The sequence below is a fragment of the Salmo salar genome, chromosome 10 (genome assembly GCF_965601325.2).
Source record: "Salmo salar chromosome 10, fSalSal1, whole genome shotgun sequence".
Lineage (NCBI taxonomy): Eukaryota > Metazoa > Chordata > Actinopteri > Salmoniformes > Salmonidae > Salmo > Salmo salar.
In genome coordinates this window covers 108,700,329-108,713,277 of record NC_138300.1, presented here as the reverse complement: position 1 = coordinate 108,713,277, position 12,949 = coordinate 108,700,329, and the positions used below count along the sequence as shown (strand labels likewise).

The 12,949-nt window shown below is 43.3% G+C and overlaps 1 protein-coding gene across 7 annotated transcripts in view; it reads left to right on the top strand.

Moving 5' to 3' along the window:
• The window catches only part of arntl1a (aryl hydrocarbon receptor nuclear translocator-like 1a), a 28,919-nt gene extending 19,716 nt beyond the window's left edge, over positions 1 to 9,203 (top strand). For 4 of the 7 annotated variants that reach the window (XM_082957354.1, XM_082957358.1, XM_082957360.1 and 1 more), the window contains exons 3-20: positions 1,715 to 1,772; positions 1,914 to 2,061; positions 2,372 to 2,392; positions 2,566 to 2,601; positions 3,640 to 3,678; positions 3,962 to 4,119; positions 4,226 to 4,305; positions 4,387 to 4,479; positions 4,595 to 4,712; positions 5,131 to 5,280; positions 5,944 to 6,190; positions 6,627 to 6,733; positions 6,838 to 6,988; positions 7,175 to 7,338; positions 7,555 to 7,663; positions 7,920 to 8,007; positions 8,204 to 8,300; positions 8,476 to 9,203. In XM_082957354.1, the coding sequence (XP_082813480.1) occupies positions 1,715 to 1,772; positions 1,914 to 2,061; positions 2,372 to 2,392; positions 2,566 to 2,601; positions 3,640 to 3,678; positions 3,962 to 4,119; positions 4,226 to 4,305; positions 4,387 to 4,479; positions 4,595 to 4,712; positions 5,131 to 5,280; positions 5,944 to 6,190; positions 6,627 to 6,733; positions 6,838 to 6,988; positions 7,175 to 7,338; positions 7,555 to 7,663; positions 7,920 to 8,007; positions 8,204 to 8,300; positions 8,476 to 8,633 (2,022 nt within the window). In that variant the 3' untranslated portion in view covers positions 8,634 to 9,203. The remainder of the gene's footprint in view (positions 1 to 1,714; positions 1,773 to 1,913; positions 2,062 to 2,371; positions 2,393 to 2,565; positions 2,602 to 3,639; positions 3,679 to 3,961; positions 4,120 to 4,225; positions 4,306 to 4,386; positions 4,480 to 4,594; positions 4,713 to 5,130; positions 5,281 to 5,943; positions 6,191 to 6,626; positions 6,734 to 6,837; positions 6,989 to 7,174; positions 7,339 to 7,554; positions 7,664 to 7,919; positions 8,008 to 8,203; positions 8,301 to 8,475) is intronic. The other 3 variants (XM_082957356.1, XM_082957357.1, XM_082957355.1) reach the window with 3 other exon arrangements.
• The last annotated feature ends 3,746 nt before the right edge of the window (positions 9,204 to 12,949 follow it).

The following is a 12,949-nucleotide window of genomic DNA, read 5'->3' as shown; positions in this document are numbered from 1 at the left end:
GATTTTCAGGCTGCTTACCACTCTCTCCCAAAATACATCATCCTGGAGGATCCTCTTGATGGGGCAGTCCATGTCAGCAGACTGTGATATGGCCATTTTTTGGAGAGACTCCTTCCCCTCCAGGAGACTGTCAAACATGATGACAACACCACCCCAACGAGTGTTGCTGGGCAGCTTCAATGTGGTGCTCTTATTCTTCTCACTTTGCTTGGTGAGGTAGATTGCTGCTATAACTTGATGACCCTTCACATACCTAACCATTTCCTTGGCTCTCTTATAGAGTGTATCCATTGTTTTCAGTGCCATGATGTCCTTGAGATACATTTGAACTTGACATGAGGCAGCCTAGTATGTATGTAGGTAGGCTAATAGACGGGTTGTCGGGTAGCCTTCATTCTCGCACAGCATCCAGCTTAGCTAACACGATGCTGTGCATTTTTCCTTATGTTTTACCACTCTTTTCCTCTGGACTCCATTGATTTAGTCACCCTAATTTTGGCCATCCTACAAGGGTATAAATTCCAGTTACTTTTGAAAGGATTATGATAGACATGAAGTTTGGACCATTGGTTTTCTTTGAGGATTAGCTATCTACACATTTAACATTATTTTACCCATTGGTCAAAAGATGTGTTTTTGATTGGACACCCTACTCACTATAAGAGAGGCTTGGAACTCACTGCCTAACAAGACTCATTCTTACTTAGATAACCTGACTGACAGGGATGAGAAGATTACACACAAGCACACTGTCCTTAAGATACATTTGAACTTGAGATGAGGCAGCCTAGTATGTATGTAGGTAGGCTAATAGACGGGTTGGTTGTTTTGGCAACAAAACCGATGCGTGCGCAACTGTGGCAAAACAGACAGGATTGGCTTACGTTTTTGACATGTAAACTATATTTAATATCCAATGTTGATTGAAAACATAAATATGTTTACATAATGAGCATTTGTTGGCTCTCAAATATGTCATTAGTTGTTTGTTAGTGAAGCTAGTGAATTTTTGCCATATTAGCATTGACATGAAATCAGTCAAAACACCTCAAAACAAGACATGGTATCAAGAACAAGATGAAATTAGCTGAATCGAGTCACTTGCGATACCCCGCATAGAGGTTTCTTGTCATTGTTGGTAGCTACCTGGCCATCCAGAATCACAACTCATCGACTTCTGGCCCATTGATGCGTGCGCATCATTTTTGTGACGTTGTCAGCAAACCCATCGATAACCCTGGTCTGTCGCTGTGCTTCTGTCTGCTCTTTACTGACTCAGCACTTTGATGGTAGAGTTGCGTAAGTGCTACTGATGTATTGAAAAATGCCAGTTGGGCGAGGTATGGTATGATGTGCATTTGACGCAGTATGACCCATTTTTAAGACCCCTGTTAGATAATGAGGCGACACTGCATTTTTTTTGATGCAGTGAGACAATTGTCCTTCCTGTCCATTCCTATTCCTCCAAGATCAATTAGTAATCCAGACATGTCCTAAATGGCATGTTTTCCCTGAGGTATCCTGGCAACCAGTCTAGTCTGTAGCAGACCCCACAATCATGTGGGTGGGGCAAGTGCACAGTGTGAAATTCCCACTCGGTCTTTATTCTCACAAGGAGAACAAACTTGACTTAGTTGTGTTTTTGTGAAGAAATTAAATGTCCAAAGATTCAGTGTTCTGATTTTGAATGAACGTAATACATTTTCCCCTCCAGAGCGGAGCAATTGCAAATGGATGGAAGGAAATTCCAGAAGCTGTAATGAACATTTGTGGTGAGCGAGACTCATTTTGTGCCTTGCTTTGTCAGGAATTTTTCCTGAATACATTTGAATGATCCTTTCTCCAAATAGGTCAAAGTACAAAGTAAACTGTACAGCTTGAGATTTACAGTCTAGCTCTAATTCATGTTTCAGATTATCTAATGGCAGACCAAAGAATGGACATTACCTCTACGATGAATGAGTTCATGTCCCCCAGCTCCACCGAGCTGATCAGCAGCTCCATCAACACCCAAGGCATGGACTACACCCGCAAGAGGAAGGGCAGCACCTCCGACTACCAGTAAGCACCTACCGTAATCATCGTCAAATCATTGTGGCCTTGCACTCAGTCACCTTAGTCTCCCCCCAGCCTCCCACCAGTCAGTGCTGAAGATGATGGGTTCACTGAGTTCTACAGTTAAGATGTAGTAATTAACGCTCCGACTTTGCTAGCCATAGTTATGGACACATCCTTCAATACCCTTTCAAAAAATGGTGTTGTGCTATATTGACTCATTTGTAAGTCTACACAGTAATTTTCCTGCCATCTGTTACTGATCCACAGTCATCTGACAACAGAATGATTCATGCGTTATTTTATTCCTTTATAGAATTGATGGATTTTCTTTCGAGTAAGTATGAAACGGTTTCTAATTTTTTACCTTTGTCTGTTAGGCTTACCTTCTTTTTTTGATGGGGGACACACTGAATAGTGTAGTGCAAATGGATAGTAGGAAACTGTTAAACATTATTCGTAATCTAACGTGGTTCAGTAAAACTAATGGCATCTGCTTATCTTCCACAGCGAGAGCAGTATGGATACAGACAAGGATAAGCTTAGGTAAGAGTTTCGGCAGCAAAAAGCGTGAATTACAGTATAAAGAAAAGCTTAGTTTTGCCATGTTATTGGTTATAAATTGTACAGGGGAGACAGATGTTGGGTTAAGATAGTGGTTTCACTGCAAGATTGAGTAGGTGTTAATCTTTTTTCATAGGATTTGCATGGTGAGACAATGGTAACATTGTGGAGGGCTATATACACTGTGTACAAAACATTAGAAACACCTTCCTAATATTGAGTTGCACCCCCTTTTACTCTCAGAACAGCCTCAGTTTGTCGGGTCATGGACTCTACAAGTTATTTATTTAACTAGGCAAGTCAGTTAAGAACAAATACTTATTTTACCCCGGTCTAACCCTCCCCTAACCCGGATGATGCTGGGCCAATTGTGCGCCACCCTATGGGTCTCCCAATCACGACCGGTTGTGATACAGCCTGTGATCGAACCAGGGTCTGTTGTGAAGCCTCTAGCACTGAGATGCAGTGCCTTAGACAGCTGCGCCACTCGGATAGGTGTCAAGTGTTCCACAGGGATGCTGGCCCATATTCACTCCAATGCTTCCCACAGTTGTCGTTGGCTGGATGTCCTTTGGGTGGTGGACCATTCTTGATACACACAGGAAACTGCTGAGCATGAAAAACCCAGCAGCTTTGCAGTTCTTGACACACTCAAACCGGTGCACTTTGTACCTACTACCATACTGTACACTGTTCAAAGGCACTTAAATCTTTTGTCTGGCCCATTCCCCTTTTGAATGGCACACAGACACAATCCATGTGTCAATTGTCTCAAGGCTTAAAAATCATTTTTTTTACCTGTCTCCTCCCCTTCATCTACACTGATTTGAACTGGATTTAACCTGTGACATCAATAAGGGATCATAGCTTTCACCTGGTCATTATGTCATGGAAAAAGCAGGTGTTCCTAATGTTTTGTACACTCCACTCAGTGTATATACCATTACATAACCTGTGTGGAACAGTGGCGAAGGGATACATTTTCTCCTAAAACGTCTCTCCTTTTTTTCCTTCTTCCAGGGATTGTGGTGATCATCAGGGGCGGATCAAAAATGCCAGGTATCCAGACTCAATCCCGATTCCTAATGTTTCACTTAAAAGTCTCTGTTGGCAATGAATATGCATAGTGTTTCCACTGACCTGGCACGTGGTTAAACTCCAGGATAAAATAGATTCTAATCTCTCTTTCCAGGGTGAATTAAATGCTCCTTTTTAATTATAGACAGAGAAAGCCTCGTGTCCCATCGATGAAAAAGCACTTTATATAGTCTATAGATTGCACTGTGTAACAGAAGGACTGGGAGGTGTTCTAACCGTTTGTTTTCTGCTACTCTGCCAATAGGGAGGCACACAGTCAGATTGAGAAGAGGCGCAGAGACAAGATGAACAGCTTTATAGACGAGCTGGCAGCGCTAGTGCCTACTTGCAACGCTATGTCCCGCAAGCTGGACAAACTCACAGTCCTACGCATGGCTGTCCAGCATATGAAGACATTACGAGGTGAGATGCAGACAAAGACACGGCAGGCAAATTATCATTGGACATCAGAGAAGTTGTAACTTGATCATTAAATAATTCAAATACTACTTTTTCTGTTTCTGTACAGGCGCAGCGAACCCATACACAGAGGCGAACTACAAGCCGTCTTTCCTGTCCGATGATGAATTGAAGCACTTAATATTGAGGGTAGGTACAAGCCCTCCTCTAACTCCTCTCTGCTAAGTTGCTCTCTGGGTAAGCCTGATGACACAAACCTAATTATTTTAGGCTGCTGATGGCTTTCTGTTTGTCGTCGGATGCGATCGTGGGAAGATCCTCTTCGTCTCTGAGTCTGTTTACAAGATCCTCAACTATAGCCAGGTACGTCTCCATTCCTGTCCAATGTCCTACAGTTATACTATATTTGCTGTTGTACTATGTCAGACCATATCTGAGCTCACAAATGTTAATTTCCAGTCAATCCCTCTCTCCCCAGAACGACCTAATTGGCCAGAGTCTGTTTGATTACCTGCATCCTAAAGACATCGCCAAAGTCAAGGAGCAACTGTCGTCATCGGATACAGCACCCCGGGAGCGACTCATCGACGCCAAAAGTAAACTCCCTCCTGTCTTAGTAGATACTGAATGTAAATACTGGTTTATGCCTTATGTAAATAATATTGTGAATTGTTTTTAGATACTACTGCACTGTCACATACTACTGCACTGTTGGCGCTAGGAACACAAGCATTTCGCTACACCCGCAATAACATCTTCTAAATATGTGTATGTGACCAATACAATGTGATTTGATTTGATGCCAGTTGCCAAAATACTGGCAGTTTACCTGCTATATTATGTGTGTAAACAGCATGATTTATTGTGCACCGTAAATGTATAGGCCATGTACGAGTACCTTTATAAGAGTAGAATGCTTTTAACATTGTATGCAAGTTATTTCTAAAGCTATTGTGGATGATTAGCACACAATGTTCAGCAGTGGTCTTATACGATATGATTGTTCTCCCTCAGCTGGCCTACCAGTGAAGACTGACATTACCCCTGGGCCGTCTAGACTGTGCTCCGGAGCCAGACGTTCTTTCTTCTGCCGGATGAAATGTAACCGGCCCTACGTCAAAACAGAGGACAAGGACTTCCCCTCCACCTGCTCAAAAAAGAAAGGTTCCTATTTCAAGATCTAGGCCTCCTTCCCTGCTATCTTTACTTTGTTTACTCAGAAACCTGGCATCACAGATCATTAGCATCATGCTAGCATTACAATGAGAGCACAGGATATATGCTACTGTGTACCAAATGGCTAATAAACAATATGCTTATTGTTGAACTTAATATTATTTTTTATTTCACCTTTATTCAACCAGGTAGGCTAGTTGAGAACAAGTTCTCAATTACAACTGTGACCTGGCCAAGATAAAGCAAAGCAGTGTGACACAAACAACACAGAGTTACACATGAAATAAACAAACATAGTCAATAACACAATGGGAAGGAAAAAAAGGCCGTTGTGCAGCCAAGAAATATTGATGTGCTGCGATTTAAAACCATTGAGTAGGAAAAGCTGGGTAGGTCATGCAAATCTCCAGTTGAGCTCTCGCTGAATATTCTAGTGCTAATTTAATATTTTATCTAGGAAAACATTCTCTCTTTGATTGACCCTTGATTCAGATACAGGCTAGTATTACTTGTTTGCTTAACTTGTGGTTTTCTCATTAAATCAGTCATTTAACACTTGACCTTAAGTCATGGCCCACCGATGTAAACCGATGGATAACTTACCATTGTGTGGGAGGAAATGTTTTTATAATGGTTGTTTTTTACCTTCAGCCGACCGTAAGAGCTTCTGCACGATCCACAGTACTGGCTACTTGAAGAGCTGGCCGCCCACTAAGATGGGCCTGGACGATGACAACGAGCCCGACAACGAGGGCTGTAACCTCAGCTGCCTGGTTGCCATCGGCCGGCTGCACCCCCATATCATCCCCCAGCCCTCCCATGAGGACATCCGCGTCAAACCTACCGAATACGTCTCCCGCCACGCCATCGACGGGAAGTTTGTCTTTGTCGACCAGAGGTACGCTGATGGAGCGTATGCCTTCATTTTACTATGACATTTTTGGTTTATGATTACATGTGTGCTAGTCATTCATCAAGTTGGCCAATGAAACACACATTTTAGAAGTATGGTTTAAACTAATACTTGAAGAGGCAACAAATCATATGTAAATTCTCATCTTCAACCACCCTTCACCCAAAATAGCCCATCTACACCAGCCTACCTACATGGGCTTGTCAAGTGAGGTTCAGCCTCACTATATTTGATGAATTAATCTCCTGCTAACAGCTTGACACCTCACAGGCCATTATTACTCATGATGAAGGGTAATCAAACTTTCATAAAAATGTCAGTGAACTGATTCATGTTCATAGAAAACGCTCCGGTGCCATTTTTAAAGACTTGTCAAAAACAATTAGAAAAGCACAGATAGTTTCTTATCTTCTCTATTCAGGGCCACAGCCATTCTTGCGTACTTACCCCAGGAGCTTCTAGGCACCTCCTTCTATGAGTATTTTCATCAGGATGATATTGGCCACCTGGCAGAATGTCACAGACAAGGTATGGGATTAACTGTCCGGCACGACACATTTCTTTGTGATTTACATCTTACTATATTTAGTCACCACATTTTGTTTTCTGAACCTGGGTATCTTGTTTCACAGTGCTGCAGATGAGAGAAAAGATCAGCACAAACTGTTACAAGTTCAAGATTAAAGATGGCTCCTTCATCATGCTGAGAAGCTGCTGGTTTAGTTTCATGAATCCCTGGACCAAAGAGGTGGAGTACATTGTCTCCACAAACACAGTGGTCTCGTAAGTCGCCCTTCTCTCTCTATCCTAGCTATGAAGTTTACATGGGAAGGAATACTGTACATATTTGAAGTGGTGCTTCATTGATTGTTGTAGAGCTAACTGGTAGTGTTTATTCAGTGGCTGTACTGTTTTAGTACTTGAAACACTGGTCCTGGTCCTGATGTTGCTATCTGAATGCTTCTCTAGATGCAGTATGCTAGACGGTGCAGACCCCTATCATCAGTCTGCTGCTTCCCCCACAGCCTCTATGGACAGTGTGCTGACGTCAGAAGGTGACATTGAATGTTGTGAAAGAAAGCATGCTTTTCTACATATGAAGCAGGGATTTCTTTACGTCCTTGGAACAAGATGTGAGCTGTCAGCTGATTCTCTCTGTACACCAACATACAACTATAATGAATAGCTTTCTTTTTGATAATGTAGTGAATCTGTGTTTCAAAATTCTAAAGCATCTGTCGAGATCTCACAACAAGACTCGGTATAGGAGCATTGGACCAAATGTGAAAATGCAATGTTCTCAGTCAGTCCAGGAGCAGGCAATGTGATTGTCATGTGTGTGATTGCAGGTGGAGGGAGACGGGCTATTCAGACGGTGCCAGGCATCCCTGGCGGAACACGGGCAGGTGCCGGCAAGATCGGCCGTATGATCGCAGAGGAGGTGATGGAGATTCAGAGGTGAGCGATGGAAAGAGTTTAGGCAGAAAATGGATGACGCCTTATTAATAGTTGCAGATCCATTATAACTTTTCTCTACTCGTCCCCCTGCTCTCAGGTATCGATACACCCTTCATCAAAAATGTACAGGCTTGCAAATGAATCTGTTCAGTTAGGCTATGTCAGCTGTGATGAATTACCTGGAGCTGAAGGTGTTTTAGATTATTATCTCACAGAACCCTGGTGTAATGGTATTGTCTGTTCTTCTCTCTACCAGGACCAGAGGCTCAACACCCTCTAGCTGTGGCTCCAGCCCCCAGAACATCAGCACCCCCCCTCCAGACTGCTCTCCAGGGGGCAAGAGGGTAAGTCTAAGGGAGACTCACAATAAGAACCTCCAATAGAACTGTCTGGTACAAGAAATTGATACTTTTCTCGCATCGCTGATTGGATGTTGTGCTGATCCAGTATTGTCTGTTGGGTACTTGAAGTCAGGCATCTGTCCTGTGGCTGAAAGCTGGTCTTCTATCTAGACCACCACTGACCTATTTCTTCTTGCAGATTCAAAATGGTGGAACACCAGACCTTCTGTCGGCAGGAACGCTACCAGGAGGATCCGACTCCATTGGATACCCATACTCCAACCAGTCCATTATGAGTAAGTAACCATGCCCACCATTTTCAACAAATGTTCCAAACACTAATATTACAAACACTGAATCCTCCCCATTCAAGTAGATGTGTAGTATTTGTGCAGGGAAAAATATAGACTGTACAGTATCAAAAACCAGTCATGTAACTGACTACAGCGTTTTCCCTCACCACCCCTGTAGGTGACAACTCTCATCTCAGCATTGACATCATGGACGAGCCAGGCTCCAGTAGCCCCAGTAACGATGAGGCAGCCATGGCTGTGATCATGAGTCTCCTGGAGGCTGACGCAGGCCTTGGGGGCCCTGTGGACTTTAGTGACTTACCCTGGCCCTTGTGATGACGGCCCAAGAGGAACGAGGCATAGCAGGGCTGTTGGAGCTCTTGGGCTAAGGTCCACAGAACTATGTCAAAACCCTGAATTGATGATGCAGTGGCATCATCAGGAACCATGGCACTGTGGGACTTATTGGAGCCGAGACCTCCATGTTGGGACTGGGACAGGTCATTTCAAAGTATACCTGTATATGCCCTCCCTAACTTGCTGCTGGACATTCTTCCATTGACCTTCACCACAGGATAATTCATCATTTTTCAATGGCTATTTTCCTGCATTATGCTACCAGGGATTTCTATTGAAAACCTGTTTTAGTGTTTGGATGATTTTACACTACAGTACACATTGGTTTCCCTTGTTGGATAACCCCATTTGAAAATTGTATCAAATCTTTAAATAGTATGATGTAAAAAATACTTTATGCAAAATATATGGTGTGTGTATTGTATCAGCAGTGAAATATTTTTATTAAAAGTTTGTTTTGTATCTCTTTCCAGAAGACTTTGAGCTATAAACAGAATTTGATGCAGTATGTTATTGATGCTAATGAATAAATTGTATCCATATTTACAATTTTTATTTTATTTTATTTCACCTTTATTTAACCAGGTAGGCTAGTTGAGAACAAGTTCTCATTTGCAACTGCGACCTGGCCAAGATAAAGCATAGCATCGACACATACAACAACAGAGTTACACATGGAATAAACAAAACATACAGTAGAACAAAAGAAAACAAAAAGTCTATATACGGTGAGTGCAAATGAGGTAAGTTAAGGCAATAAATAGGCCATGGTGGCGAAGTAATTACAATATAGAAATTAAACACTGGAATGGTAGATGTGCAGAAGATGAATGTGCAAGTAGAGATACTGGGGTGCAAAGGAGCAAGATAAATAAATACAGTATGGGGATGAGGTAGGTAGATAGATGGGCTGTTTACAGATGGGCTATGTACAGGTGCAGTGATCTGTGAGCTGCTCTGACAGCTGGTGCTTAAAGCTAGTGAGGGAGATATGAGTCTCCAGCTTCAGAGATTTTTGCAGTTCGTTCCAGTCATTGGCAGCAGAGAACTGGAAGGAAAGACAACCAAAGGAGGAATTGGCTTTGGGGGTGACCAGTGAGATATACCTGCTGGAGCGCATGCTACGAGTGGGTGCTACTATGGTGACCAGTGAGCTGAGATAAGGCGGAGCTTTACCTAGCAGAGACTTGTAGATAACCTGTAGCCAGTGGGTTTGGCGACGAGTATGAAGCGAGGGCCAACCAACGACAGCGTACAGGTTGCAATGGTGGGTAGTGTATGGTGCTTTGGTGACAAAACAGATGGCATTGTGATAGACTGCATCCAGTTTGTTGAGTAGAGTGTTGGAGGCTATTTTATAGATGACATCACCGAAGTCGAGGATCGGTAGGATGGTCAGATTTACGAGGGTATGTTTGGCAGCATGAGTGAAGGATGCTTTGTTGCGATATAGGAAACCGATTCTAGATTTAATTTTGGATTGGAGATGCTTAATGTGAGTCTGGAAGGAGAGTTTACAGTCTAACCAGACACCCAGGTATTTGTAGTTGTCCACGTATTCTAAGTCAGAGCCGTCCAGAGTAGTGATGCTGGACGGGCGGGCAGGTGCGGTGCGGGCAGTGATCGATTGAATAGCATACATTTAGTTTTACTTGCGTTTAAGAGCAGTTGGAGGCCACGGAATTCGAGTTGTATGGCATTGAAGCTCGTCTGGAGGTTAGTTAACACAGTGTCCAAAGAAGGGCCAGAAGTATACAGAATGGTGTTGTCTGCGTAGAGGTGGATCAGAGAATCACCAGCAGCAAGAGCAACATCACTGATGTATACAGAGAAGAGAGTCGGCTCGAGAATTGAACCCTGTGGCACCCCCATAGAGACTGCCAGATGTCCGGACAACAGGCCCTCTGATTTGACACACTGAACTCTATCAGAGAAGTAGTTGGTAAACCAGGCGAGGCAATCATTTGAGAAACCAAGGCTGTCGAGTCTGCCAATAAGAATGTGGTGATTGACAGAGTCGAAAGCCTTGGCCAGGTCGATGAATACGGCTGCACAGTAATGTCTCTTATCGATGGCGGTTATGATGTCGTTTAGGACCTTGAGCGTGGCTGAGGTGCACCCATGACCAGCTCTGAAACCAGATTGCATAGCGGAGCAGGTACGGTGGGATTCAAAATGGTCGGTAATCTGTTAACTTGGCTTTCGAAGACCTTAGAAAGACAGGGTAGGATAGATATAGGTCTGTAGCAGTTTGGGTCTAGAGTGTCACCCCCTTTGAAGAGGGGGATGACTGCGGCAGCTTTCCAATCTTTGGGAATCTCAGATGATACGTGAGGTTGAACAGGCTAGTAATAAGGGTTGCAACAATTTCGGCAGATAATTTGAGAAAGAGAGGGTCCAGATTGTCTAGCCCGGCTGATTTTTGTATGGGTCCAGATTTTGCAGCTCTTTCAGAACATCAGCTATCTGGATTTGGGTGAAGGAGAAATGGTGGGGGCTTTGGCGGGTTGCTGTGGAGGGTGCCGGGCAGTTGGAAAGCATGGCCAGCCGTAGAGAAACGCTTATTGAAATGTTCAATTATAGTGGATTTATCGGTGGTAACAGTGTTTCCTAGCCTCAGAGCAGTGGGCAGCTGGGAGGAGGTGCTCTTATTCTCCATGGAGTTTAGTGTCCCAGAACTTTTTTGAGTTAGTACTACAGGATGCAAATTTCTGTTTGAAAAAGCTAGCCTTAGCTTTTCTAACTGCTTGTGTATATTGGATCCTAACTTCCCTGAAAAGTTGCATATCACAGGGGCTATTCGATGCTAATGCAGAACACCAGAGGATGTTTTTGTGCTGGTCAAGGGCAGACAGGTCTGGAGTGAACCAAGGACTATATCTATTCCTGGTTCTACATTTTTTGAGTGGGGCATCCTTATTTAAGATGGTGAGGAAGGCACTTTTAAAGAATAGCCAGGCATCATCTACTGACGGGATGAGGTCAATGTCATTCCAGGATACCCCGGCCAGGTCGATTAGAAAGGCCTACTCGCAGAAGTGTTTTAGGGAGCGTTTGACAGTGATGAGGGGTGGTCGTTTGGTCGCAGACCCATTAAGGATGCATGCAATGAGGCAGTGATCGCTGAGATCTTGATTGAAAACAGCAGAGGTGTATTTGGAGGGCGAGTTAGTTAGGATGACATCTATGAGGGTGCCCGTGTTTACGGATTTGGGGTTGTACCTGGTAGGTTCATTGATAGTTTGTGTGAGATTGAGGGCATCAAGTTTAGATTGTAGGATGGCCAGGGTGTTAAGCATGTCCCAGTTTAGGTCACCTAGTAGCACGAGCTCAGAAGACAGATGGGGGGTAATTCATTCACATATGATATTGCAACACTTTGACAGTTCTATCTTGGCGGAAAATATTATAGTTAGAGATGGAGATTTCAGGGTTTTTGGTGGTTTTCCTAAACCAGGATTAAGACACGGCTAAGACATCCGGGTTGGCAGAGTGTGCTAAAGCAGTGAGTAAAACTAATTTAGGGAGTAGGCTTCTAATGTTAACATGCATGAAACCAAGGCTTTTAAGGTTACAGAAGTCAACAAATGAGAGGCATATTGAGCAGGGCTAGAGGCTCTACAGTGAAATAAGACAGTCATCACTAACCAGGACAGTAATGGACGAGGCATATTGATATTAGAGAGAGGCATGCGTAGCCAAGTGAACATATGGGTCCAGTGAGTGGTTGGGCTGACTGGGGACACGGCGATTCAGTTAGCAGGCCGATGTTAACAATGTTCAAATGTCACTCTCATACTATCAGAAGCATTCTGAACATGAATCCGAGGGTGGGTGAGTGAATCATTCAGGGAATTGCATGTAACGGAAGCAATTCAATTAATTTATTTCACAGATTTCCTCCATTGAGCATATTGGTGCAACGCTGGGATATTTTTATCATGTTGCCATCCAGTGGCAGAAATTCAGTCAGTCAGAGATAACAGGACTGCATTGCTAATGTGGTGGTGAGGAGAAACGCCTGGAAAGACAAACTGAGCTGATGGAAGCCAGTTAATTTCATCCGCACACAAGGATTGTAGATCATATTTGAAAATGTGAATATTAAAAGAGCAATATAACAGTTACTGGTTTTAAATCATTTGAATGAATGAGGAATATGTTACAGCCTTAAGATTAAGGAATCTGGCTTTGGAGGACAGGACACATTTTCCTACATTGAGAATTTTTAGAGAACCTTGCATTCAATAAAGGTATGTTCTGCTTGATACTCATGCAACGTGTAAGCAATACCA